This window comes from Petromyzon marinus, chromosome 2 (assembly GCF_048934315.1).
Source record: "Petromyzon marinus isolate PM22_M1 ecotype Great Lakes invasive population chromosome 2, UKy_Petmar_22M1.pri1.0, whole genome shotgun sequence".
Classification (NCBI taxonomy): Eukaryota; Metazoa; Chordata; class Hyperoartia; order Petromyzontiformes; family Petromyzontidae; genus Petromyzon; species Petromyzon marinus.
Window position 1 is genome coordinate 2,736,511 of NC_133668.1, and position 25,785 is coordinate 2,762,295.

At 49.3% G+C, this 25,785-nt stretch overlaps 1 protein-coding gene across 5 annotated transcripts in view; it reads left to right on the forward strand.

Annotated features, from left to right (window-relative positions):
- Positions 1-2,275: 2,275 nt before the first annotated feature.
- LOC116949523 (uncharacterized) overlaps positions 2,276-25,785 on the forward strand; it is a 44,701-nt gene continuing 21,191 nt past the window's right edge. The window contains exons 1-3 of one of the 5 annotated variants that reach the window (XM_076069186.1): positions 3,802-4,196; positions 5,870-6,076; positions 7,643-11,550. In XM_076069186.1, the coding sequence (XP_075925301.1) occupies positions 8,179-9,318 (1,140 nt within the window). In that variant the 5' untranslated portion in view covers positions 3,802-4,196; positions 5,870-6,076; positions 7,643-8,178 and the 3' untranslated portion in view covers positions 9,319-11,550. Of the gene's footprint in view, positions 4,197-5,869; positions 6,077-7,642; positions 11,551-25,785 lie in introns of those variants that run through there. The other 4 variants (XM_032966923.2, XM_076069187.1, XM_032966933.2 and 1 more) reach the window with 4 other exon arrangements.

The following is a 25,785-nucleotide window of genomic DNA, read 5'->3' on the forward strand; positions in this document are numbered from 1 at the left end:
TCCACTCTGAATGCACGTGGGGGTTTTTTACATGCGGAGGGAAAACACCCGAGGACAATCTACGCAACGACGGGCAGAGAGAGAGGAACGCCGACTCCAAATACACGGCAGGCGTCAGGGTCGGGGTCGCGAACCCACGAACCTCCTGTGTACCAGGCGAGGTAGTCAACACCCCGCCACTCGAAGCCTCTGCCTGCAAGAGGCAACTTGCATCGAGGGAGGGCCGGTGACGGCCGTGCACCGCATCGGGGAGCTCGTCACCGCGGCGAGCGGGGATGTTTCTGACGGTCGGAAAACTTCACTCACGGGCGTCGTGTTAAATTCTTTATAGTGCTGCTTCCGTTTCACCTTGTCTTGAAAAAAGAGAGAGAACAAAAAAAAACATTGAATTGTCAGCTATCTTTTGATTTTCGAGACATAGCCCCGCAGGAAAAGCTGCTGATGTACATTTTTCATGGCGCTCCATTGGAGTGGTGCGATCAGGCGGAGAAGGTTTGTGGTGAGTGGTGCTACAACAAAGGCTGATGGGTAATAATTTGGCAATACTGCATGGCAGCGGCTTATAATCATGATTACATTATGTATATTCCCGGGGAAGGCACACTGAGGCCAAACACTATTTTTCAGGAGGGTCATATGTATGCGTACATGTTGAACTTCTTTTGCACCGTACGTAGCCAACCGTGCCAATCGGGTCTTGCTAAATTGGGATGTTTGGACACCACCCGACTAGGGAACCTGGAGAAAACCAATGCAGTAGCAGGGGGGTGAACATACAAACTCGACACACCGAGAGTCACTCGAGTCTGAAATCGAACCCAGGGTCTTTATGTTGTGATGCATTAAAGACGTGGAATATCGGGGGCTGTACTTTGTCTTTTAATGAAAATCACCTAGCAGGGGATGAGACCGGACTTTGCCGCTGATCTGTGCGTCGTTACTGCTAACCCATTGAAATTGTCGGCACAAAATACAACCCACAGCTGGGACTTAGCGATTCGTGATTGTCTGTGGTCCTTAGAATTCTTGTCGATCTCCTTTAAGCCACATTTATATGCCGTGCTTCTTCGAGGTGCGGTTCGAGCGTGGATTAGGGGGCTGATATTCTCATTTAATGAAAACATTGTGGCGCGACGATCTATATTTAATTTGTATGTGTTTTTCTAAATCAATCTTCCAAATGACACTCTCATCAGAGCTGCAAACTTTTATCTTGCCACAACTATACAAATACAACGATGGGGGGCGATGGGGGTGGGGGGAATTTGTGTGTGTGGGGGGGGGGGGGTGTGTCATAAATCATAACATTTGCAAATCATTGAATACAGACACGGGCTTGGAGATAGCGGGAGAAGCCGCTGCTATTCACAATTACAGCACACGACCATCACGGGTAACAACGCAACCCCAACCAGCTCGCTCGTTTACGCTGCCACCAGGCGACATTAAAAATAGACGAACGCAACTCGACAGACAAGAAAATATCATAATTAAATGTAGCGGAGAACGTCGCCTCGTCACCACGAGGCTTGACCGGAGCTGTGGATGGAACTCCCGGACTCGCGGACTAGACGGGGGGCATCCACGAGTTCAGAATCCTGGTTGGGGATAGACGCAGCCCAACTGGATGAAATAATTTTGAGCGTCACGTTGCGCTGGAAGTCCACAAGTGGCCAGCCTGTGAAGTAATTGGCACCCGCCATGGGAACATGGAGTTTCCAACGCAGGCGCATAGCAAGTAATGGACGCGAGCAGCGACACCCAATAATCATTTGAGTTGGGAGAAACGTTGAGTTCATTGTGAGCCCAGGCACATCTTGTCACGGTCGCTTCTGTACTCCCAGCTAACGGGAGCCTTATCGCAACGCCCACTGATGTGTGCAGAGTTTATTTATTTTTTCACAATTGGAATCCGATTACTGTTCGAAGTGGTAAAAAAACCTAATAATAATAATAAGCGCGGCAGTAGCCAGATTTGATGTCGTCCGTCTTCGAGAGGTGCGCGATGTTTGTGTAGCGCGCCACCGTGGCGAAATGCGTGCGTACGACTTTAATGAGAAGCGGAGAGGGAGGGGGAGGGTCAAACATCACGGTGCCCGCTCACAATTTGAACCCCGCGAATACAACCTCTCTCGCTGGGCCCTCGTGGTCCGCGGGCGTGATTAGTGCTGACGTCAAACCACGGAAAGCTGCTTAAATGTTCTATCGACTGAAAACCGTCGTGCAGGGGAGGGACGGTGGTGGTGGTGGCGGTGGTGGATGGGGGGGGGGGAGGCAATTTCTTTAAAAGAGCGAACAATGAGAGAGAATCGTTAGTAATGCGTTTGGCATTAATTTAAAGATCAGATTTCTCAAAGCGTCGAAGCGGTATTTTAATTGCACTTACGTAGCCACGGGCTGCCTTGCTCCGAATCGTTTGATTTTGTGAAAACGTTAAGCATGCAGCGGTAATAAAGTATTTTTTGTTAATCCAGACAAATGACACTTGTCCCCCTGGGTATTAAATATTGTATATACAATGCAGCGCTCTCTTGCGCGGTAATTAGCTGACATTTGATTCCATTTTTTTGTGCACGTGCGGTCATACAATTTATTTTGGAATCTTTAATGCCATTTAAAAATTCGAAAGCGGGATAGTCTCACTGGAGTGCACTTGACGCTCTCGCCGCGCTACGATGGCGATGGCCTTCGTCTGGCTCGTGATTGCGACGGCTAATTGGCGCGTGGTGAAAGCAGCAGGCTGTGTGATACGTGACGGGTATCGTCGGAGACGCTTCCCGATAGCGGCTGTCTCTGGTGTGGACCAATCGGTTTCAAAGACAACGCCACATATATTATCAGAGTGTGTTTCTTTTTGTTTTACATTTTGACCACAAGTATTGTGGTTAATGCAGATATTATTCCTTGCAAAAGGTTTCATTTTGGTGCTTTAACGTCTCAACAAACACCTGTTATGTTGCCAGAAAAAAGAGGAAAACCTTTTCTCATTTTTTGGTATTGGCAAAGGAGGTCCCATGATGTAAAAGTTGACCAATTAGTTGGCGATGCTGTTGCTTTGCCAGTGGTGCACAAACAACAACAAAATGACTCCAGGCATTCGTCAAGAATTCGGTCTTATTTTTTTTTTAAATGAATTTACTTGTGTATCCGTCTATCTGGGAGAGTCAAACTGAGTTATCGGACTTTTTTCAGGAGGCTACGGTATTGTTTTTTTTTTAAGATGCTTTCAGTCAATTCATGACGATCGTTCATTTTAAGATGAGTGAAGACATTTTCATTCGATGTCGTGTGCTATAAAGAAGGGCCATTGCCCGAAACGTCACCTATCATATACATTTTCATAGATACATTTGTGTTTTGGCGCAAATATGAGGGCCCACTTAATCTCTACACATATTTTAAAATATAAATCCTATGCTGCGTACATACATTCACCATGAAATAGATACAATGCTAGCAGTATAACATTTTAGGATCTTGGTAAAAAAAGTGTGGCGTTTGGTGCCCTTGCACCAACAGTGGGGCTGCGATCCCCGTGGCGTGTGCCACGGGGATCGCAGCCCCACCGCTCCATTTCGCCTTGCGTGACAGCGCTCGCTACACGCCGCCCGCTGCTGTTGATTGCCTGAGCCGTGCCATCGGTGGGAGCTCTGTCGACTCCCCGTTTCCCAAACTCCATTCCTCCCCCACCACCACCACGCCACTGCGTGGTTCCGCGTTGATCAATTTAATCATTCCCATTCCGATGCAAATTCATTCGTTCCACGCTGCACGCGCCCGATGATTGTCAAACACGTCCCACGTGACGCGCTAAGCAGCTAACGCTGTCTGCGTTGATAGAGTCGATTAAAATTAAGATAGCGATCTCAGTCCGCGTGTACACGGCGGGTGTTCCACGTGTTCCGCGTGTACACGGTGTTACAAACGGCGCCGATTGCTTAGCGCATCACGTGGGACGTGTTTAACAATCATTGGGCGTGTGCAGCGTGGAACGCGTTAATTCGGTAATTGAATGGGGAGGAGTACGTTGGAAAACGTGGAAAGACGTTGGAGCGTCGGTGGGGTTCGCGATCACTGAGGTTTGGGAAACCTTTGCCCGTGTAAACCGGTCATCAGCGAGAAGATGCTGCTAATTTGTTGATCGTTACGCTCTTTGGTAATAAAGTTGCAGTTAACGAAAGGGGAACGTTACAAAGGTGAGTGATTTCCATGTTAACAAGGGGTTGGCTACGTACGGTGCAAAAGATGTTCAACATACGTACAGGGGATAGCGTTGTGTTTTGTGTGGAGGTCGGGGAGGTTTTTTGCGTGAAGAATTTGAATGGTGTTGCTCGTGGACTCAAATGACGGCCTCTTTGGTTGTCTATTCCGATGTCCTGTGATTTTCCCCACCCTCCCCCCCCCCATGTAATTATCGACCACTTCACAATTTTTAAAGTAAGGTTTATTTCATTAACAGATGGATGTACAAGTGAAACAAATATTCGGGGTCAATTGGGGGCCACAAGGCAATCTGGACTACCCTGTAGAACTTGCGTGTGATGGCGATTATGTTCAGGAGCTAAATGCCAATGTCGCGGCCTGCTCTTCACGAAGGGCATCAGCGAAGAGCGTTCGTGTCGTTTTGCTGTTCCTCCGCCGTGGAATGAGCGCAGACTACGATGGTTTACTGTGGCCCATAGTTTGGCTTGCATGGCCACAGTCGCAATCATGCGGCTAGTGTGTCTTTAATTTAACATTCATGGGGGAAATGTGCGCACCGGCCTGTTCGATGTTCTGATGTGGTTGATGGTTACACTCGTGTCTTCGAGGTGGCGTGTCAAAGCCAGCAGGTGCGACGTTTGAGTCTCACATGATGTGTTTTTGTTGTGGACGCGTTAGCGTGGTGTGCCAGCTTTCTTTCGGGTTCTGGGTGGGATTGTGTCGAATGACGACGGCGCGATACCCAGAAAGGGGATCGGGACGAGAGTTTGCGGCGAGAGGGTACATTGTTGAGGTCTTGGTTGATGTTGGCAAGAAGACGCGTGAGCTCGAATATAGCCGGGTTGTGATGCAGAACACCCACGGACGCGTGCACCCGCAGTGCGACGTGTAACGAAATTCAAGGCAGAGTGCCGTCCATGCAACTTGACGGTGGAAATTGACGGTGGAAATTGACGGCGTAAAAATGCTCGTCTCACTTTGGCGGCTCTTGTCCCCAGCGGCGTGACGATTCCACATTGCTAATGGCGGGTTGCGTCTGGCGTCTAAATAATCACAACAACAACAACAAAAATCTGGGACAACAGAGCAGAGGAACCCGAAGCCATTCCACCGTGAGCGAGAGACGCCTTTCCGCACGGACAAACAAAACACCGTGGGTACAAATGCTCGCCTGCCCTTCATTACGACGGGGGGGGAGGAGGGGGGGTAATCCAATCAGAGGGGGACGCGAGGCTCTGTGTTTAATCCCGCGTATGCCCCCGCGGGCCTCCTCCCCGAGGCACCTCGCGAGCTGAGAGCTCCACGGGACGGTAGCTGCCCCCCCCCCCCCAACGACTCTGCGTAACTCGGACTCATCTGAAGTTGGCATGGGACCTCCCTGTGGGTTGTTTGGTTATGTTTATCCGAGTAATATGCTTTCCCCGGTGGGGGGATTTCTGAGTAATCCTTGGAACGGTTATTTTCTTTTGTGATTAATGAACTCGCCCGCTGTTTTTGTTTTTTTGCAACGCGGGCAAATGCCCATGCAGAGTGCGCAAAGTTCCGTGTGGATGCGGCCAATTCCTAGGCCCGGTTGTGACTACCGATGTGCGCGTCTCTCTCAAAATAATTGCGATACCCAGTTTGTAGCGCCCCGATGAATTGTGGGTAATTCGAAATTCATCAGGGCAGCTGCCGTTGGCGGTATCGGTCGGCGCGCTGGACTGCTCCACCTCTGTTCATCGACAGCTCTCAAGCGGTGAGCTTTCTGGAACTCCTCTTCGAGCGGGAGCACTTCCGTTACCAGGGGCCTGAGCACAGCGATTGCAGGGCTGCGACTTTGCCAGGGCGGCTCCTTTCGTCGCAGAGTGAAGTGGAAAAACCGGGGGTCCAGGTTTGTTGCCTTGGTTTCAACAAACGCAACCCGGGATACATCGATCCGGTCGGGTCTCTCTTCAATTTGATGCGTCAGTCGTCTTTTATGGTCACAGCTGTTCCTTGTTTGCGCTGTCCTGCCACTGACGCACTCCAGACTCGCACCGCACGGTGAGGACATAGAATGTCTCCATGCCGGTTATGGTACATTGCTGTGAAGATTATATGTACAATCGTATGGCAGGGGATGGAGTGAGGGGGGGGGGGGGGCAGCTGATATACATTTAGAATCCACTTCCCAAGTCTTCAGTATTGGAATGAGCCCAATGAATGGCTTGAATAATAAATAAAAAAACTGACGTGTGGATATTTTCCCCCCCGTTTTACAAAGTGAAGACTCTCCTTATTAAGTGTCCTTTTCAAGCGATCGATAGAATGCGGACACGTGTCAAGTAAAGTGAAACTGGCGCAATGTGCTATTGGCTGATTGGCTGTCAGACGAAGTGGGGGAGCAACAGCTGTAACACACGAACAGAACAGACATGAAAGAGACGGGGAGCAGCAAAATTATGAAATGATGAGGATGAATGATGCAACAAGAAAAGCATTCGTGCCAAGGCAACGGGTAGTTTGTGAAATTCCCATCCCAATTCGCCAATCGCGCGGTAGATTGCACGGTTTGTTATTGAAGGGGTTACTGCTATGAAATCAAATAAAAACAAATCACGGTGACAGGCGTGTCTCTTTTTTTTATTCTAGCATTATTGTTATGATGTTACAGAACCCACCGCTGGGTAAAAGCCCTCCCATTTCCGTGCCAGTCATGGCAGTTGTTTTGCCATACTTCGCCACGCTGGTCAACGCGCGTGGCCAGACATTTAGAAATGAGATCAAATGGCTCGTGGCCCCGGTGTGTGAAACACTGGGCTACCACTACACCAATGTACAATCGATGCACGATCAGTTATTCACCATCACGCGGTTGTTAAAAAATAAAAAAAACACAATGAACTTCCCACACTTCCTTTTGGCTATGTACGCTGCGAAAGAAGTTCATACAACATGCTACGTACATACATCGTACATAAATAGAGCGCTCATATGTGTTGGCAGCCCTAAGCTAGCCGTGAACATGTCACGTTGCCATGGTAAGCTGCAGTCAATCCAAAGGATGATCGAGCTTGGCTTACTCCTAAATTGATGAGTTTCGTTTTGTCATCGACCTCGAAGGAGGCGCACCACAAAACCTGAATTTCGATTCTGCCTTCTCATCGTGAGCCGATCACTCGGTCCTCGGATTCACCAAGTAAAGGTAGCAATGTGTTGGTTCATTTATACACAAGCTGAATATAATGACCTCTGCAAAGGAAAAAAAACAGCTAAGGGGGATAAATATAGACCTTTTATTAAATTCGGCGATCAAGTAAATAAACCTAGGCCCCCCGGGGATGATCTGACTGAAACGAATGTTACTGGGATGCCTCGACCGAGTTAGTCAATTGGTCGGTGGATTAAATCCAATTGTTTTCCGGTGATTAAACAACACCCTCACCTGTAACCCTTTAATTTATTTCATTTCTTCCAGAAGTTTGCGTCGTCGCCTCTATTTTTGGCGCTGGTTCCTTGATCGATGCGAGGGCGTCGAATCCTGATCGATGCGGGGAAGTCAGCTGGCGTGTGATGCGAGCATTGGTTAGCCACGTCCGCTGCCATGGTGGCCCCCTCCATCGAGTGCCTCCTGGCGGGCCGCCAAGCCACCCCGAGCTCGAGACCAACGGAGCGTCGGTGCCTAGCGTGCACACTCGCTCACGGACAGAGAGAGGGGCCCGGCACCGATGGACACGCCAAAACAAAAGGCAACCGTGGAGAACCGCGCTTTTTATTTTTTGTTAACTTAACGGGAGTCAAAATACGCCGCAGCACTTTTGAGTGACAACCATCGATTTTGTTAGTTTATTGTCGAGAGTCTGCCGACTCCGCCCGAAGGGTCGTGGTGTTGTGCCGTAGAAGGACCTCGGGTCCCGGCCTCTTTTTTTCTCTCTCTCTCGTGGTTGTTGTTGTTGTACGCCACCAACCCCGAGCTCGAGAGAGCGACGCGCCGTGAGGTTGGATCGTACGAGGATGGATTCCACGCGCGTGTACGTGTCGCTGGGCATGACGGACTCCTACGAGCCGAGGAGCAGGAGGAAGCTGATGAGCCGCCGGAACACGCGGCGCACCTTCTACCTGCTGGCCCTGCTGGGTACGGGGATGGTGGTCTGGCTCGTGTGCGGTCTCGGCTCGCCGTCGGGGCTGTACGACCGCCTCGGCACTGCGTGGAGATTCGGCAAAACCGTCGATGGAGGCTCTGCCCAAGCAGACGACGGCTCCGATGTCGCGGATGCCGGGAATAGATGGAAGGAGATCAGAGGCGGCGGCGGACTCGAGCAAGTCTCTGATGAGGATGATGGCATTGGAAGTCTAGGGAAGGATGACGCGGAGGACCAGCGGGAGCCGAGTAAACGCGGCGATGGACGAGAAAGGCGCGGCGTGGTCAAAAGCAGCGACGTGTCGAGAAGCCCGCAAATTGGTCACCGAGACGTTCTGAAAAAATCCAATCAAGCTGCTCGGCTGGCCAAGCACGCTTCGGCGCAGGTGCAGAGCAAAGATTCGTCGGCGGAAGCGGATCGTGCGGCCAGAGATGGTGGCAGGAAGAGGATCAACGCGCACCTGCTTGGCGGTGGAGAGCTAATTGATGCGAACAAAAACGTCGACCACGGAAAATCGACGCCCGTCAAAGAATCTGCCGCGAAGCCATTCGAATACGGAGGCGAAAAGATTGGCGTCCGCTTCAAAGTTCCGGGAGGAAAACGGAAAGAGGTGAAGGAATACGCCGTGAACACCGACCATGGAACGGATGCGCGAAAAGCGAACCCCGCGCAGAAGGCCGACGGACGAGGCGAAGCGATCCCCGCTCAGGCCCAGGGCTCCAAGGACCGCGCCGTGTCCAACGAACTCCTCAAGGAGCAGCTGCAAAGGCTGAAGACGGACTTGAAAAAGGCCCTGACCCAGAAGCAGCAGGACAAGGAGCAGAAGGCCAAGTCCAAGAGGAGGCGGAGCAAGAGCAACGAGCACCCGGTGCCAATCGTCTACGTGCCACAAAAGGGCGAAGACCCGTACCGCGACCTCTCGGAGGACCTGGCCAAGCTGGTGGCGTCCGTGCAGCAAAGGCGCGAGCAAGAAACCCTGCCGCGACCCCGCAGGCACCACAGCTACCTGTAGCCGCTCCCCCACCCACGACTCCCAGTGCCCTCCAGCTGCACGCCCTGCTGGGAACCGTGGAAATCGTGGTGGGAAGGGATGTAGTCGTGCCGGGTTGTGGAGGAGAGGGGGGGGGGGTTGTTGGCTGCAGGGAATTGGCTAAAAAAGATGCCTTAAACGTTACTAAATTGCTGAAAAAGAGACCTAGCGATGCTTTCCTGCACTAACGCACGCATTAACGTTTAGTCTACATTCAGAGCAACAATGCTGTTCATGCCATGAGCTGTGAGTTGTGCAGGACATCTGATTAAAACGAGCTTCATAAGCTCGTCGGATTTCTGCATTATAAATACATAGTCTGCTTCTAATTAGCTGCCTCTGGCTGCATGCGTTTATATATCAAGGGTTAAGGTGCAGCCCTGAAATCTCTTGCTCACGCCACTGCTAGTGAAATGCCCCTCCAATAGAGGTAGCTCTAGAGAGCCCCTTTTTAAAAGGGTGTATTTGGCCTACTCTTCCACGCTCGCCAGACGTCTTGGAAGGAGTGGGAGTCCTCGCACTTACATGAACCATCCTACATGTTGTCATTGACAAAATCGCTCGCACCAGTTAGGTAGGAATGTGGAATTTCCACAATTTTAGCTCTGAGCCACCGTCGGAGACGTAATAAACGCCGCCTCACACTTGATTGGAACATAGAAGGAGGCGGATTTAGCTTTTGCCCTCGATCAGGCCTCTTAATTATTTTACGGCAACCGACACTGATGAAGGTACCTTTTTAAACCACGTTTTAGTTAAGAACCATCCGTGTTTTGCCGGCGTCAACCTCGCAGGCGGAACGGCAGCCTCCTCGTGCCTTTATTCTCCCACGACCAACTGGGGACATCCGTTTGCCATCTGTAACGAGAGATAATTGATTTGCATTGCCCATTCGTGTGAGAGCTGTTTGCTGTTGCTGCTTCGTGCTCGCCCTGTCGTGATTTGGAATGTGTCCCTTGGTACCGACGGACGCTGGGTTGACGACCAAAGGGTTTCATGAACCAGTTACAGGGAGTTCTGATGGTACAATTTTAGCAGCCTGTGTGTAGTTGATGTGTTTTGGCGTGCGACACGTTTTAATGGTTAGATCGGATGTGTGAAATAACACCGTGTTAAACAAGAACTATGCAAACGCGTGCTGTTCTTCGCAACTGTGTCGTTAGATTTTAATTTTAAAACGTATATAGTTGGTTGTTTTCTTAACTTGGTGTTCACAGCAAGTGTGCACCACATGGAGAGCTGTTTGATTTCATGATGTTGCCATCTCTTACATCGTCAATGCCTGGCATGAATTGTTAACAATTGGACCTCCGTAAGTTCGTTCGCCACCTGTAATGTGAGACAATTGTTATGCATTTCCCATGGTGAAGCTGTGTGGTTGCTTTGACCTCGTAATTGCTGCTTTCTTTATAAAAAAAAATCGTAAACGACACTTTTTTACATTTTGGTATTTGTTCCATGGCACAGGGCTGTACCACAAAGGCAGTTGGGCGCAAAATCACTCGCGTGCAATCCCGGGCCATGTTTCAAATGTGGATCATGACGCCAACGCAACAATGGTAGAACTCCTTTCGAATGACAACCAAGGAGGGTGGGGGGGGGGGGATCTTTCACGTCAATGAGCTTAAACCACCATCCTCGCAACAGCGGCTTTTGGCTGCTGCCATCGAACAAAGACGGTGGTAGTCACCGCGTCGCGTGGCGCTTTCAGATGCGCTTCTGCGGCCCCCTGGAACGCTCTTTCCTTCCCATATCAGGACGCCACTGGAGCTACGCACTTTTGAAATCCAGATTGAAAACTAATTTCTTTCAAAACTGCTTTCTGTGTTTTAGTTTGTCCCCACCACCACCACCACCCCTCCCCGCACCTCCGATTTAGCGCGGTTGGCTACGCACGGCGCGACAGAATGTCTGCACACGTGCACGCACGCGTCCACCGCCATGCAGACGGCGCATATTTGCACGGTTGAAACCGCAGTCGTAACCCAGGGGTGGGGGGCTGCTGCCTGATTCGAACCGCGAACCTCGGCAGTAAGCGGCGAGCGCCCTTTGCCCCAGGGGCCCCGTCGCCACTGCCCGTTTCCGTGCCCTCGGCTTCGTGCGATTTGTGTCGCGTGGAAATTCATTCCACCTTTCTCGTGCTAGTTTATTTAAAGGGACGTCAAATTGGTTATGCTTTGGCATTCTCCGTCGATGTGTTTTTTTTTCCTCTTTTTTCAGAATGTTTCGTTGCCTTAGCGACGGCTGGACACAGGGGGAGGGGGGATCGGGGGAGGTTTGGAGACGGGGGGGGGGCATCTCCACCACCCCCCGCCCACACCCCCACAGAGAGATCGTGCCAGCTGCGAGTGGCCCAATGGCATTCGAAATGTACGCCTTGCAGTTCCCGGTCAACCTTTACTCTGGAAAATGTGCCGATCGGCCAGAGGTCTGCGCCTTGTGACCCACGTCGGGATGAAGCCATTTTTTTTGTTTTTGTCAATTCAATATGGATTGGTGGTGCACAGTGTTGAGCGCACCACGATCAACCCGGCCCCACCTCGGTTTGATTCCCAGCCACAGGATAAAACGTCAGCCGTGAGCGATGTCCCTGAACTCGTGCTGGACACGGCCCCCTCCGTACCAAAGCTCTTTACCAACCGGCACTGGCAAGCATCGTGAAGTATTGTCGATCCGCTACCCCGCTCCATGATAGACACAGTGTGGGGGGAAAAAAAAACCTCTCAACCAACGGTGGATTGATAAAGAGGCTGTAAATGATGAAATTATAACGTGGTAATAATTTATTCCGTTTGTGCTTTGGCCATTGTTGTCGGCATCTCACGGTCGTTGACACCTGCGCACGCTCTAACACGGTGACCTTTGACCTGGCGACCCACCGCGGGTTTTTAATTCATTTCGCTTTGTCACGTGACTCGGGCTCACGAAGACCTGACGTAAAAAAGTATATAAATCATTCCATTTTTAGATGCCACCATTCTGCATGCCGTTCATTATCTTTCGTTAATATGATTTCTGAATGCCATATTCGGTTGAAACGCTAGTATTTGCAGCCAATTGTAATGATTCCATGTAATGTCTTTTTTTACATGTACGTGCACTGTTCATACATAGCACATTTTCAAGATGAATGTTTAGCTTCCATAAAAAAAGTGTTCCGAAACGTTTCGTGAAACGCTTTATTAACCATTGGTTTTCCATTTCTATGGAATATTTTTTGCTAAATGAAATTTGCAAAAATGGACCCACAATGCTGGACTGGCTAAATGGCACTGCCTGAAAATGCATTTTACTGAATGAGAATGGCTCTCGCTTGCCAAGCTCAAGAGAGGAATACTCTGTCGCAGAGTCGTGACAGTCTAAGTTGACCTATCAAAGATTAAGCCCACATAACTAAACCTCAACACGTTTTTGTCAATAACACTGCCCTAAAAATATATGAAGAGGCCATGTTCCTGGCCGTGAGGAAGCCCTCTGCTATGATGAAGGGGCCGTGGCTTTGTCCACCACTGCCAATGCAGTATCACACAAACAAGTCTTTAATCCCAAAGATCAAGGTTTACGTGGCCATGTGTCTGCCGTGTCTGCTGGTGTCATCTGCTGTTAGTGAGCGGCATTCCCAGGCCACCAGAGCTCCCAGATTTTACGAGACGTTCGGCTGTTCCCCTGTGACATCTACCTAAAAAACAAATTGTTAAACCATATTTTAATTTGCATCCATAACTTCCGTTAACATGGTTTCCCCTATTTATGATCTATACCCAAAAAAATATTATCTGTCGCGTTAGGTATTTGCTTTGACTTTTCGTGTTATCATATTCGTGACGATGTGTTTTCTAAGCCTTTTTCGTTTAATGGCCAAGAACCGATGTTCTTACGTGTACGATCATCACCAAATATTTCCACGTTTCTATATTTTATGTAACGCTCGTATGTCTGTCTGTGCCTGCGTGGACTCATTCCTCCTCCTCGCAGCTCTGCAAGCCAACAACAACAACAGCAACTCAAACAAATGTCTTCTCCATACGAATTGTCGTTTAACAGCCGCTGAGAACCCTCCTCCGTTTTATATTTTTTCCTTCCTGCCGGTCTCGGGTAGTAAGGCAAGGGAGGGTGGCAGTTAACGTCACGTCGTTACCCAGAGCAACCGAGCCGGGATCGGTCTCGCTGTCCACTGGTCACCCCCACACACTGTCTTGCTTTTTTTGCATTGAACTTAATTGTTTTTTTGCAGAAGCATTTTCACCAAAACAGAAATGTTGCACGCGCGGTGGCACTTTTTATTATTATTATATTTAAAAAAAAACACGCTTACTGCTTTCTGTAACGGTGCGGTTGCCGGTGGAGCTATTTTTGAAAGTTCCAGACCTGCTTCCTGCCAAATCCTGCCACTGATTGGTAACGATTCCCGATGCACGTGATTATTAACCGTGTATGGAATAATAACAACTCTGCGAGATTTAAATTAATGGACATTTTGGAATGCATGCATGTAAAGTTTGTTTTGCCCTTCCATTTTCCACTTGTACAAATGTTTAATATTCCCCTTTTTCCATTTGCTAGTTAGGAAAAGGTCAACTGAAATGATGTTAATGAATGAGAAATACAATTTAAATAAAAAATACCGTCGAATGCCGGCTTTGCAAACGGTGCGGTTCAAAGCAATGCAGCTGTGGTGAGGCTCCGTGGTTTTGTTGGGGACGTCACCGCAACCCAAACTAAACCACGTGTCCATGTTCTGGAGCGTTGCCATGAATACCACCCCAGCTGCTGCAGGTTATTTAAACGCACATGCCGATACGAGCCAGTGCGGGCTGTGTTTCCGGTTCCATGCAGTGGCTTCACCTGCAGCTGAGCAGGAGACACGGTCGTCAATCTGTCTGACATTGTACTGGCACGTGCGTTTTTTTCGTGGTTGTGCTGTGCAGCGCTCTCCCGTGTGTGGGGGGATTTTTTTTTTTTAGGGGTGGGGGAGGGTGTTGCACGGCACGTTGTCCTCCGATGTTTTGCTCATGGCGCGCGGATCGAAACGTCGGGCGTTGTGCCGAACAGCATCCGGCTGATAAATACTGCATCGAGAAAAATGGAAGGCTCTTTTTAATGCGTGTTTTAACGTGCCACTGTGGGGGAAATGTTTACTTTCAACCTCGGACATTAAGCGCCTGGATGGAACGAATCGCCTGCATGCTCCAAAAAGATGTCGATGTTTTGCCAGTTGTGAGCAAGTTACCCGACCCGTCCGTCGGTGCTATGGTTACAACAAGTGACTGCCAGGAGCTAATACATTGAGTAGCAATTTGTTGACAGTGTTTGCAGTGTGGATGTGCTGCCCATTCCCGAGCTAATGGGCTCGGGGTTGCCAATGAAGATGCGAACGGAAATGCCTCGACTTGTTATCTGAACTCTCCTCGAGAAATGAAGATAACTTTGGTTTGGGGCATTTAGCTGTGGATTGGATAAAGCTTGGCTGGACTGGAAGGGAGGCAAGGCGCTCTCATTCTGATGCCGAACCAATATGTGCGCGTGAACTTCTATTGTACGGTGCGAAATATGTCTACTCAATGCACATCGCTCACGGAAAATGGAAGATTTAGAGACGTTACCTTGCAAATGCGCCGTTTCGCTCCGGCATCCCAATGTTTTCTCGCGCTTGGTTGTAGCTGCATTTGTTCCATAATTTATTGGGAGATGCATGTCCGCTCACTCGTGTAATTAAACGCATTTGCATCTGGAATAGGCGATTCTCATGTAGCATTTATTACAAAAATAGATTTAAATTCGTATACGTGAACGAACGTTCCTTTTTACAAATAACAAGAACACACACTAAGGCACCAAACGTTGTTTCACAGTTTCGTCACTTGCAACGAGAAGCGCTTAAATAAACATTGATGGGCATTTTATACTTTCGGTTTTTTTATTTCAACCCCCCCCCCCCCCGCCTTGTTTAGATTGCTGCTGTAAGCTGTAATTCGAAAGGCCCTTGCGTTATGAATTTCACTGCAGCGTGGGTAGCTGATGAGGGTGGCTGATTTTAATTTCCCTCTGAGAGCGGTCTGCACGGATATCCGTACACGCAGCGCAAGACAAAGACAAAGATCCCCCGTGTAGCCTTAACAGACTGTTGGGGCAAAGTGCTGAGCGGGCGGCACGGATATCTGTACACGCAGCGCAGCGCAAGACAAAGACAAAGATCCCCCGTGCAGCCTTAACAGACTGAGGCAAGTGCTGCTAGCGACCATCTCATGAAGGCTGACACTGCACGAGCGGGTGTGTGATCAGCCCCACGCCCGGCCGCCTTTGTCTCCCGAGTGGAGATGTTTTCACACCGCACCAGGTACTCATTTGAGTCGACCCGAGGGCAGGTCCAGAACCAGTAGGGATGATCATCGCTGATGTTGGCCGTGAGCGGTAATCGAACTCGGGTCGCCAACCAAGTAGCACGGTGCTATCAAAAGACAATTTCCACCCCTCCCCATACAGCGAGTGTTGTGGGCAAGTGCTGTTAGCGAGCACCAATCCACACACGCAATGAAGCATCGCTCTTGCGCGGGTATCGTTGCAACGGGTAACGTTGCCCGAGATCTGCAGATGCCGAGTGGAAATCGGCGGCAGTGTTGTGCTTCGTTGTTCGTTTCTGTGCGGTAGTGAACTCATCGCGAGAAAATGGAATTCATCCAATATGCCGAATGCTCCCAATTAAAATAAACGTCTCACGCCCCAATGCGTTCCACCTATGGGCATTATTTTTTTTTCTTTAATATACACGGCACTTAAACATTACATTCGCAAATGCAATTTGGAAATCTTTCGGTTGCCAGGTTGGTAAAATTTTTAAGGTGAAATCCACTTAAATTTAATTCATTATTGCATCATCACGCTCAGTAGGTGTATGTGTGAACATGTATCATTTAAAAACCTGTTAAATTTGTAATGTAAATTTTCACATGCCATGAACGTCTAATGTGATTGAATTAATACATCTTGACACGTCGAGAATTGAACATAATATTATTCGATGACGTGTCTCCTAATTTCCAGTACCCTAATAGTAACGCCCACGTAATCAATTGGATTTAAAGTTATGATATTTTGTTTTGAGGTATTATCACCATCGGCAGCTGTGCTCTCTTTACTGCTGGATGAATGCCTTCTCAAGTCCCTATCCTTCCAAAGTATCGTGATCGAACGATGTGCACATCAGCTGATTGTATCGTTCCTTGTCACCGTGGTCGCCCATGCTCTGAGATGTATTATTATGCCCCTCTTTTGGAGCTGCCATCCTGCCCTCGCTCGCCGCCTTTGTAACCGGGCCTTGGTTCTCTTAGTGAGCCTTGGGATGAGAGCTTCAATTTGCCACCGAATCAAATGCCTTTTTTGGTAGCCTTCAAAGGCTCTGGATAATGGCACTTAATATTCAGTTCTCGGATTTCAGAACCTGATGGTCTACGCTTGGTCAATGGCAGCTTTGTGCTTTCCTAAATCTGACTCGCTGTCATGGTCGGTTGGCCTCAACTTTCCATTATTACGTTGTGAATAATATGTATGAAGAGTGTATGTATGTTGCGATAGGAGGCTAATATGGGAGTGCAAATTTCCGAGTTGTTTTTGACTCTCCTTTGAATTTAAGGATTGCTGGGTCGTCATTCCATGGTTGAGATTATTCATTTGGGTTTTTAATATTTTGTAAATAGGTCTGCTACTAACTTGATTAGGCGCTTTCGTGACTGAGGTCTGCTACTTTTGCTACAATAGCGTGCCCCACTCGAAGAATAAGTGGTAGAAGCTCGAGACGGCTAGTCACGTCCCAATGTTTTGTTATTCGATGACACATTAAACTAAATAAAGGAAAGGATTAAAATGTATACATATCCAACTCGCAAATAGGACGCGACTTTATACTTCCTATTAATTTCCTAGAATAACAAAAAAACATTTTAGAACGCAGTGAATGAGTTTTCATTTGACCAATTATCTGCACGTCATTTACATTCTGTACAAGCTATTTTTCATCAGGACGTCCGCTGTAAAACAAAACACGAGGGCACAAAGCACAGCACGTGACACACCCGGTCGTGACCGTGAAGAATATATATAAAAAAAAATCAAACATGGGGAATAATTCCTCTTTTTTATTATTATAACGACGACTTTTCTCGACTTGTCCGAAATATTGACGGACCAGAATACCAACAAAAACACAACCGTCAGAGCTCATATCTCCCCCTTCCTTTTGTTTGTTTGTTTGTTAAATGGACACGCAAGTTACGTGCCACTATCAAGGTCGTTCGCTCATTACGGGGTCACAGCAGCGGCGGCGGTGGCAGATGTTCTCGTGTGAGAGTGCTCCCACGCAGAGTCGGCGCACGTGACCGGCGCGGTGCTCCTCTCTCCGCCTGTGCGCGCCCGCGTGCCGTCTCCGCGCTGAAGGTTGACGGCCCTGCCGACTGCTTCGGCTTCTGTTTCCGCGTCGCCGAACGTGCAACCTGTTGCGCGGACGATTCGTTCGGCGTCGTCATCCGCCGCGGGTCGACGTTCACCGTCCACCTCCCTTTTTTGGGTGTCTCTCCTTGAAATTTGCCACCGAAGGAGGATCGCTCCAAGGAGCTGTCCTCGAGGTTATTGACCTTGCCCCGCTCCTCCGAGTAGCAGGGTTGGCTACATACGATGCGCAAAAAAACTATGCATGGATATGCATGTGCGCACGGCGATTCATTTGCAATGTTCTCAACGTTTCAAATACGTTTTCAAAATTTAATTTGTCACATTTGTGCATTCCTGCTGCGGGTTAATCGTCTTAACGTGTAATGTGCCTGTGTGCAATGGTTGATGAGCGTGACAAGTCGATGCTGCAGATGACACAAATATCCCCCGTAGAGCCTGAACAGACTGTGGGGGCAAGTGCTGTTAGGGAGCACCTAATATGAAGGCCGGCACGGCACACGAGGGGTGGATTGGCCAGCACCACGCCTGACCGCCTTTGTCTCCCCAGTGGCGATGTTTCAGATATTTGTCACTGGTGTTGGCCGTGAGTGGGAATCGAACCCGGGTGGCCGAGTTCGTAGCGTGACGTTCTCACCGCTACACACATCTGCTCACCAGACACGAGACGCAGCATGCATTTATTTGCTTAGAATCATGAAAAATACTTTGATTTGAAGGTCCCATCAAAACCTCCGTTCATAACGTTGATATGCAAGCTTGCGCAGATGAATTTATTTTATTTTATTATTAATATTACAATTCTAGGCTGTGATTTTTTTTTTATAATCCTTTATTTATAATCAAGCGAGCGTCCAATAATGAGATTTCCTGTGCTGCCAGGGACATCTTAATATAACCACGAGAGTGGAACACAATAGTGTGAAGATCAAAATATACAAATGGTGCGAAAACATCATTGACGCAATATGACAGGGAGACGTAACAATTATTTTTTTAAAATCATAAATGGAAGTAACAATTGTGGTGTGCGCACGATGATGGGCTCTGGGCGCATCCGAAGGCGTTATAGCTGCCACTGAAATATGTTTGGCTTTGTGGAATCCCAGCAATTACAACGATCGGCCTGTGTCGTGGCCAAGCTCCTGGCCGCGAGAGACTGAATACCACCACCACCTGCCGCCTCTCATGCGATTGGCGATGTCGCACACGGTTATGTTGGAATGACACTTAACAACGGTTACTCCCGCATGCATTTAAAGGGGCGCGGGGGGGGGGATGGAGGGAAGATGGGAATCAACTTTATTATTACCGCATCCCTCTTAAATTCAACGCCCGGTCATGTTCTTGGAATGAAGGTGTGTGTGTGTGTGTGGGGAGCGATAGTGTAGCGGTTAGCGCGCTGCGCTACGGACCTGGCGACTCGGGTTAGATTCCTACCCACGGCCAACAACGCCAGTGACGAATATCTGAACCGGTCCTGGGCCTCCCCTAGGTCGACTCGGCCTCAAATGAGTACCCGGTTCGATGTGTAAACATCGCCACTGGGGGAGACGAAGACGGCCGGGCGTGGTGTTGGCCACCCATCCCCTCGTGTGCCGTGGCGTGCCTTCACAGGTGCTCGCTAACAGCACTTGCCCCTCCAGTCTGTTAAGGCTATACGGAGGGGGATCTTTGCCTTTGTGTGGGTGGCCGCGTGTTCGTCTGCTGATATCGGAAAAATTGGAAATCCGCTCCCGTCTACGCGAGCGATGCGCCGTGTGGTGCACACGGCGCATCGCTCCCGCATGCCGACTGCCCCGCGGGCGGGGAGGTGAAAACGCGTCTTGTCCGCCTGTCCTTGTCATGTGAAAAATTGTCAGCCACGCGCATTGCCCGCTTAGCGACGAACGATAACAAACCCTGGATTTGAATTGAAGGCAGAGGAGGTGTCCCTTGTAGCGATGAAGAATTCCTTTCCCCGTTTTTTTTAAATATGCGCATTAACCGGAAAAGCTGCCGAAATGGATGGAGTAATGAGAGCCGGCATCTCTTTTTGTCGTTCCGCTATTGGATGAAGGTCTTGTTGGCTGTTCGACCATACGTCGCCATGCTGGGTCGGTATGGGTTCGTAAAGGCGTGTGGTGGTGGTTGTGGTGGTGGGGGGGGGGGGATATAACAGGCGATTCACAAATCGCACGTCACTGATGTTAGCCGTGGGGAGAACTCGAACTCAGGTCGCCGGGTTCATAGAGCGGTGCATGAACCACTTGCACCTCGCAGAGTGCGATTGCTAAATTAACTTAGTTGTTTGTTATCTGTACTTGTTTTTGTTCGTACGTGACATCAACCGACTGTGAATGTAACCGTTTTGTGTGCTGTGGCTTTCCGTTGACTTTTTCCACTTTCGTTCGTTGACTCTTGAATACTGCAGTGAATTCACCGCGGAAGATTAGTAGATAATTTGGCGCAAAATCTGAGATTTGGAAAATGGAAAGTACCAGAAAAATTTTTTTAATTGCATTGCCTTAACATTTATTTGACACCTGAATGTGAGTTAAGTTTTAAAAAAGAAAATTGCTGTGATTAAAAAAAAACAAGGTGCTTCGTTTTAAATGTTCGGTAAAAAGCGCTTCTAGTTTTGTCAAAAGGGAACGCCAAGTGGCTTGAGCACGCGCAAGGAAACCTCGCTAATGTCCCACTTCGACTCCGAACCCCAACGAACGCGGTGCCGACACAGGCGATGCACGTCACAATAGGACCATGCCAGTCACGCGCCGATGCGCACCGGTCAACGTCGTTTGGCCATACCACTGCACGACCTTCGTAGATGACGCTCGCTTTAACAGCACTTGCCCCAACAGCCTGTTAAAGAATATGAATTTCTGCAGTCGCGAAAGCGTTAAGTCAAGATTTAGCCTGTTAAGACTATACGGAGTGAGGAGGAGAGGATTTTGTCTTTGTAGTGGTAGAGCGTGGTGGTGGTGGTGAGGTAGGAGTGATGGACTGATGGTAGAAGCGGTGTAATGTGGTGGTGATTTATTTGGATGTTGAGGTGGTAGGGCTGTGGTGGGGGAAATGGTGGTGGAGCAATGATGCTGGTGTGGCGGTGAGGGTTTATCGCGTTTGGTGATGGGTGAGTGTCTCTGGAGAGTCAATGGCTAAGGGAGTAAACCCCTACAGGACATCAGGAGTGGGGCCCCTCAGGCGGTTTTGTGACGCACTGCGGCACATTCGAGGCAGCCCCTGCAGCCAAACTGGTACCAAACGTCGTGCTATGCACTCCTTTGGACCTCACCATCAAGGCCGAGGGGGGGAATCCTGATGCATGGGCAACCCAGGATTTCCAGAGTAACCTGCCCGGGCTTTGCGCCAACAAGAGGTGCAAAAATGGGGAGAGGACACTCCTCCTCGGCCACCTAATCGTGGCCAAGAAACCCGGATGGCAGCAGTCACGGGTTATACGCTCATTCTAGATTGGCGTAAAAAAATGGGCGCCATGGGTTGCCATCGTCGGTGGGAGGGGTCATTGCACCCCAATGGATAGCTACCGCCACCCGCCTCAAGCTGGGCAGCCCCCGGCCAATAAGGTGCTTTCCCGTCACGGCTCACCTGCTCCAATGGGTGCTTGGAGCTTATGGTTACAACACCTGCACCAGACAAAAGCAAAACAAAACGAATGAAGGTTCCAGCCCTTCATTTTGCAAGCTGGAATGTACGTACGATGTGTTCTGGACTCTCCGAAGATCTGTTGCAGATTGAGGACATCCGCAAGACTGCAGTTATCGACAGGGAGCTGGCGAGACTCCATGTGGATATTGCAGCACTGCAGGAGACCCGGCTTGCTGGCAGTGGCTCACTACGAGAGAGTGACTACACTTTCTACTGCCAAGGAAAACAGCAGAACGAACCAAGGCAACACGGTGTTGGGTTTGCAGTCAAAAACACACTCCTTGGCATGATAGAACCACCGACTGCAGGTTCCGAGCGGATTTTGCTCATGAGACTGCTCACTGCTTCTGGCCATGTAAACATCCTGAGTGTCTACGCCCCAACACTCTACTCACCTTCGGAGATTCATGACCAGTTATATGAAGAGCATCACAAAATCCACAGCTCTGTGCACATGTTTCTGTTGGGAGACTTCAATGCAAGGGTTGGGGCTGACCACGATGCATTGGAAAGATGAATGCCAGTGGCCAAAGACTACTGGAGCTTTGTTCATACCACAATCTCTGTATCACAAACTCATTCTTTCTCACAAAACCATGCCATAAAGTATCATGGAGACATCCAAGGTCTCTTAATTGGCACCAACTGGACCTCGTCATCACCCGACGAGCCCCCCTCAACTCAGTACTCATCATACGCAGCTACCACAGTGCAGTCTGTGACATCGATCACTCGCTGGTATCCAGCATGGTCAGACTACGCCCATAAACGATACACCGCCTCAAACAAAAGCGAAACCTACCCATCAACTCTGCCAAGACCTCCCTCCCAGAGCCTTGAGCAGTCTCTACACGACACACCAGATGGAAGCGTTGAGACAAAGTGGGTGCAAATCAGAGACGCCATCTTCAATGCAGTCATCAATACCTTCGGCAAGCAGACAAGGCAGAACACAGACTGGTTTGAGGAACACCTGGCTATATTGGAACCCATCCTCCAAGCCAAGCGCATGGCGCTCCTGAAGTACAATCAAGTCCCAAGTACAGAATCATCAAGGGCTCTGAAAACTGCCCGCAGTGCAGCTCAAACGACCGCCAGACGCTGCCCCAACAACTACTGGGTGAACCTCAGCAGTAGGATCCAACTCGCCTCTGACACTGGCAATATCCGTGCAATGTATGAAGGCATCAAGACAGCCTTTGGTCCAAACATCAGGAGGACTGCCCCCCCCCCCTTAAATCCCGCAAAGGGGCCATCATCACTGATAAACAAGAGCAAATGGCCAGGTGGGTAGAACACTACTCAGAGCTCTACTCACGAGACAACGGTGTGTCAGAAGCTGCCCTTGCTGCTGTAAAGCCCCTACCAACGACGCACGAACTGGACAATGTTCCAACCTTGAAGGAACTTGACAACGCCATCAACTCACTAGTCAGCGGTAAGTCCCCGGGGGGAGAGGACAGCATCACACCTGAGGTACTGAAATGTGCGAAACCCGCCGTCCTCACAAAACTCCATGAATTTATCTGCCAGTGCCGGGAAGAAGGAGCAGTGCCTCAAGGCATGAGAGACTCCAACATCATCACCCTATATAAAAACAAGGGTGACTGTGGGGACTGAAGTAACTACCGCGGCATCTCCCTGCTGAGCATTGTGGGGGAAACCTTTGCCCGTGTGGTCTTCAGCAGGTTACAGATACTAGCTGAGAGGACGTATCATGAGGCTCAGTGTGGCTTCAGAGCAGGAAGGTCTACAATTAACATGCTCTTCTCCTTGCGTCAGCTAGAGGAGAAATGTCGAGAACAGAATGCCTCTGTACTTGGCATTCATTGATCTTACAAAAGCCTTTGACCTCATCAGTAGGGGAGGCCTCTTCAAACTCCTCAAAGTGATCGGCTGTCCACCGAAGCTGCTGGCAGTCATCTCCTCTTTCCATGACAACATGTAAGGAACAATACAGCACAGCGGCACCACCTCAGAGGAATGTCCCATACTCAGCGGTGTAAAGCAGGCGGGGTGCGTGCTTGCCCCAAACACTGTTTGGCATATTTTTCTCACTTATGCTCACACACGTGCCTTTGGGACAGGAGTATAGGGATTCTTTCTACATACATGATCTGATGGCAAACTCTTCAGCCTTGGCCGTCTCAGATCCAAAACCAAAGTCCGCAGAGTCCTCATCAGAGAACTCCTATTCGCTGACGATTCCGCGTTGACAGTTCACACAGAACAAGGTCTGCAGACACTCATCGACCACCTTGCCAATGCATGCAACAACTTTGGCCTGACAATCAGTCTGAAAGAGACCAATGTCATGGGCCAGGATGTCAGAGACACCCTTTCCATAAACATTGGCAGCTACACCCTGGAAGTCGTTCAGGACTTCACCTACTTGGGTTCCACCATCACCTGCGACCTGTCCCTTGTCACAGAGATTGACAAGCGCATTGGAAAAGCGTCTGCAGCTATGTTCAGGTTGACCAAAAGAGTGTGGGAGAACAAATCGCTAACGCTCAACACCATACGCCCATCAAGAACATCGAGACATTCGACCTCCGATGTCTCAGGCGCATCCTCGGTATCAGATGGCAAGATCGCATTCCCAACATCTCAGTCCTCAACTTGGCCAACATTCCCAACATGTACTCTCTACTCGGTCATCGGCGCCTGAGATGGCTTGGACACGTGCGCCGCATGCAGGATGGCAGAATACCCAAGGATGTCTTGTACGGCGAGCTGGCATCAGGCAAACGGGCCACTGGTCACCCAGTCCTGCGCTTCAAAGATGTCTGTAAACGGGACATGAAGAGCTGCGACATCAACCCAAGTGACTGGGAGAAAACTGCCGGCGACCGACTCAGCTGACAGCAGGCTGTGAAAACCGGCCTCAGGAGAGGCGAGGAGAAAAGCCGCACCGCTTGGCAGACCAAGAGGGAGCGACGTAAAGAAAAAGCAACAAACGCCTCTGGAGCTGCCACCGCATTCACTTTAAATTGCTGTGGCAAGGATTGTCACTCAAGGATTGGCCTACTAAGTCATTCTAGGCGCTGCGAAACCGACAGCTGACCTCGTAAGTCGCAAAAGAATTGTCTCTCGAGACACACAGGCCTAAGAAGATGGGTGGCGGCGAGGAGGTGGTTAACGCTGTGCAGTATGAGGCAGTGTGATGGCAGTTTGCGGCGTAGTTGGAGCGAGGTGGTGTGGCGGTTGTGGTGCGGTTAAGGAGAGCAGTGGTGACGCAGCTGTGTGATGGGGAGGTGGTCAGACATTGTGATTTGAGATGGTGGGGTGATGTTTCCCGATAGGCAAAGGTGCTGATATGCTTCAACATGTATTAAATCTCGATTTAAAACTTTGTGGGGTTTTTTTCGGATTTTTGTCTTCCCCCCGCACCGCCGATTAGCACGGTTGGCAATGTATGGTGCGAAAGAAGTTCAACATACTGTACATACCTTTTTTTAAGCTCATTCAATAGCACTGCAGCACATGTTATTTTGAGAAAATTGCATCTCATTGCGTCACTGCTTTACCAAAAAGAGTGGTGGGTGGATGATATTTATGAATAGGTAACATTAATTTCTCGCGTGACGTTACGATGATTGTTTTGTTGTTTGATAATGATGCGCTTTTGTTCTGGTAACAGGAATTGATGTTTTAAAGTAACACACGATTTAAGGTCGGAGGGTACTGTGACATATTATAGTATCACGTGTTTGGTTCATATTACAGTTATCATATCTTTAATTCCCGTACACTGAAAACTATGCTCATTTACCACCGATTCGACAAATGCTCCATTTGAGTTACCGTTTAGCAACGTCCCCGTGTGTACGCACATGCAAACATTATCGCGTGGACAGAAGCCAGGGATAATATAGGCGTGCATAGGTGCCCGCTGTTAATTGTGATTCACGGTGTTCAGTATGCGTGCTCCATGCAATCATCCGCGTCGTTCCTTATAATTAGGGCATGCCGATAACATGTATCTCTTAATTACAAAATGTGCCAATTTTTTAATTTCAATGATAACTCGTTTCCATTATGAAAATGGCCCCCGATTATAGATTTAAACATAATAATGATGATGATGATGACGGTGATAATCTCTGCAACGATGTTCATCCTCCTACTTTGCTCACTTCCTAACGCCAAACGTAACCGCCGTTAGCTATTCGGGACTGATTGACAAAACAAAATAAAACTCCGTGGCAAACACCTCGTGCGCTGCTGGCACGCGCGACATCTGCCACCGCTCACCAACTCTCGAATTCTCCGAGCGCTGCATCGCTCGCTGCTGACGGGGGGGGGGGGGTTGGAGGTAGGAGCTATCAATAGAAAATGGGTTCGGAATTTAAC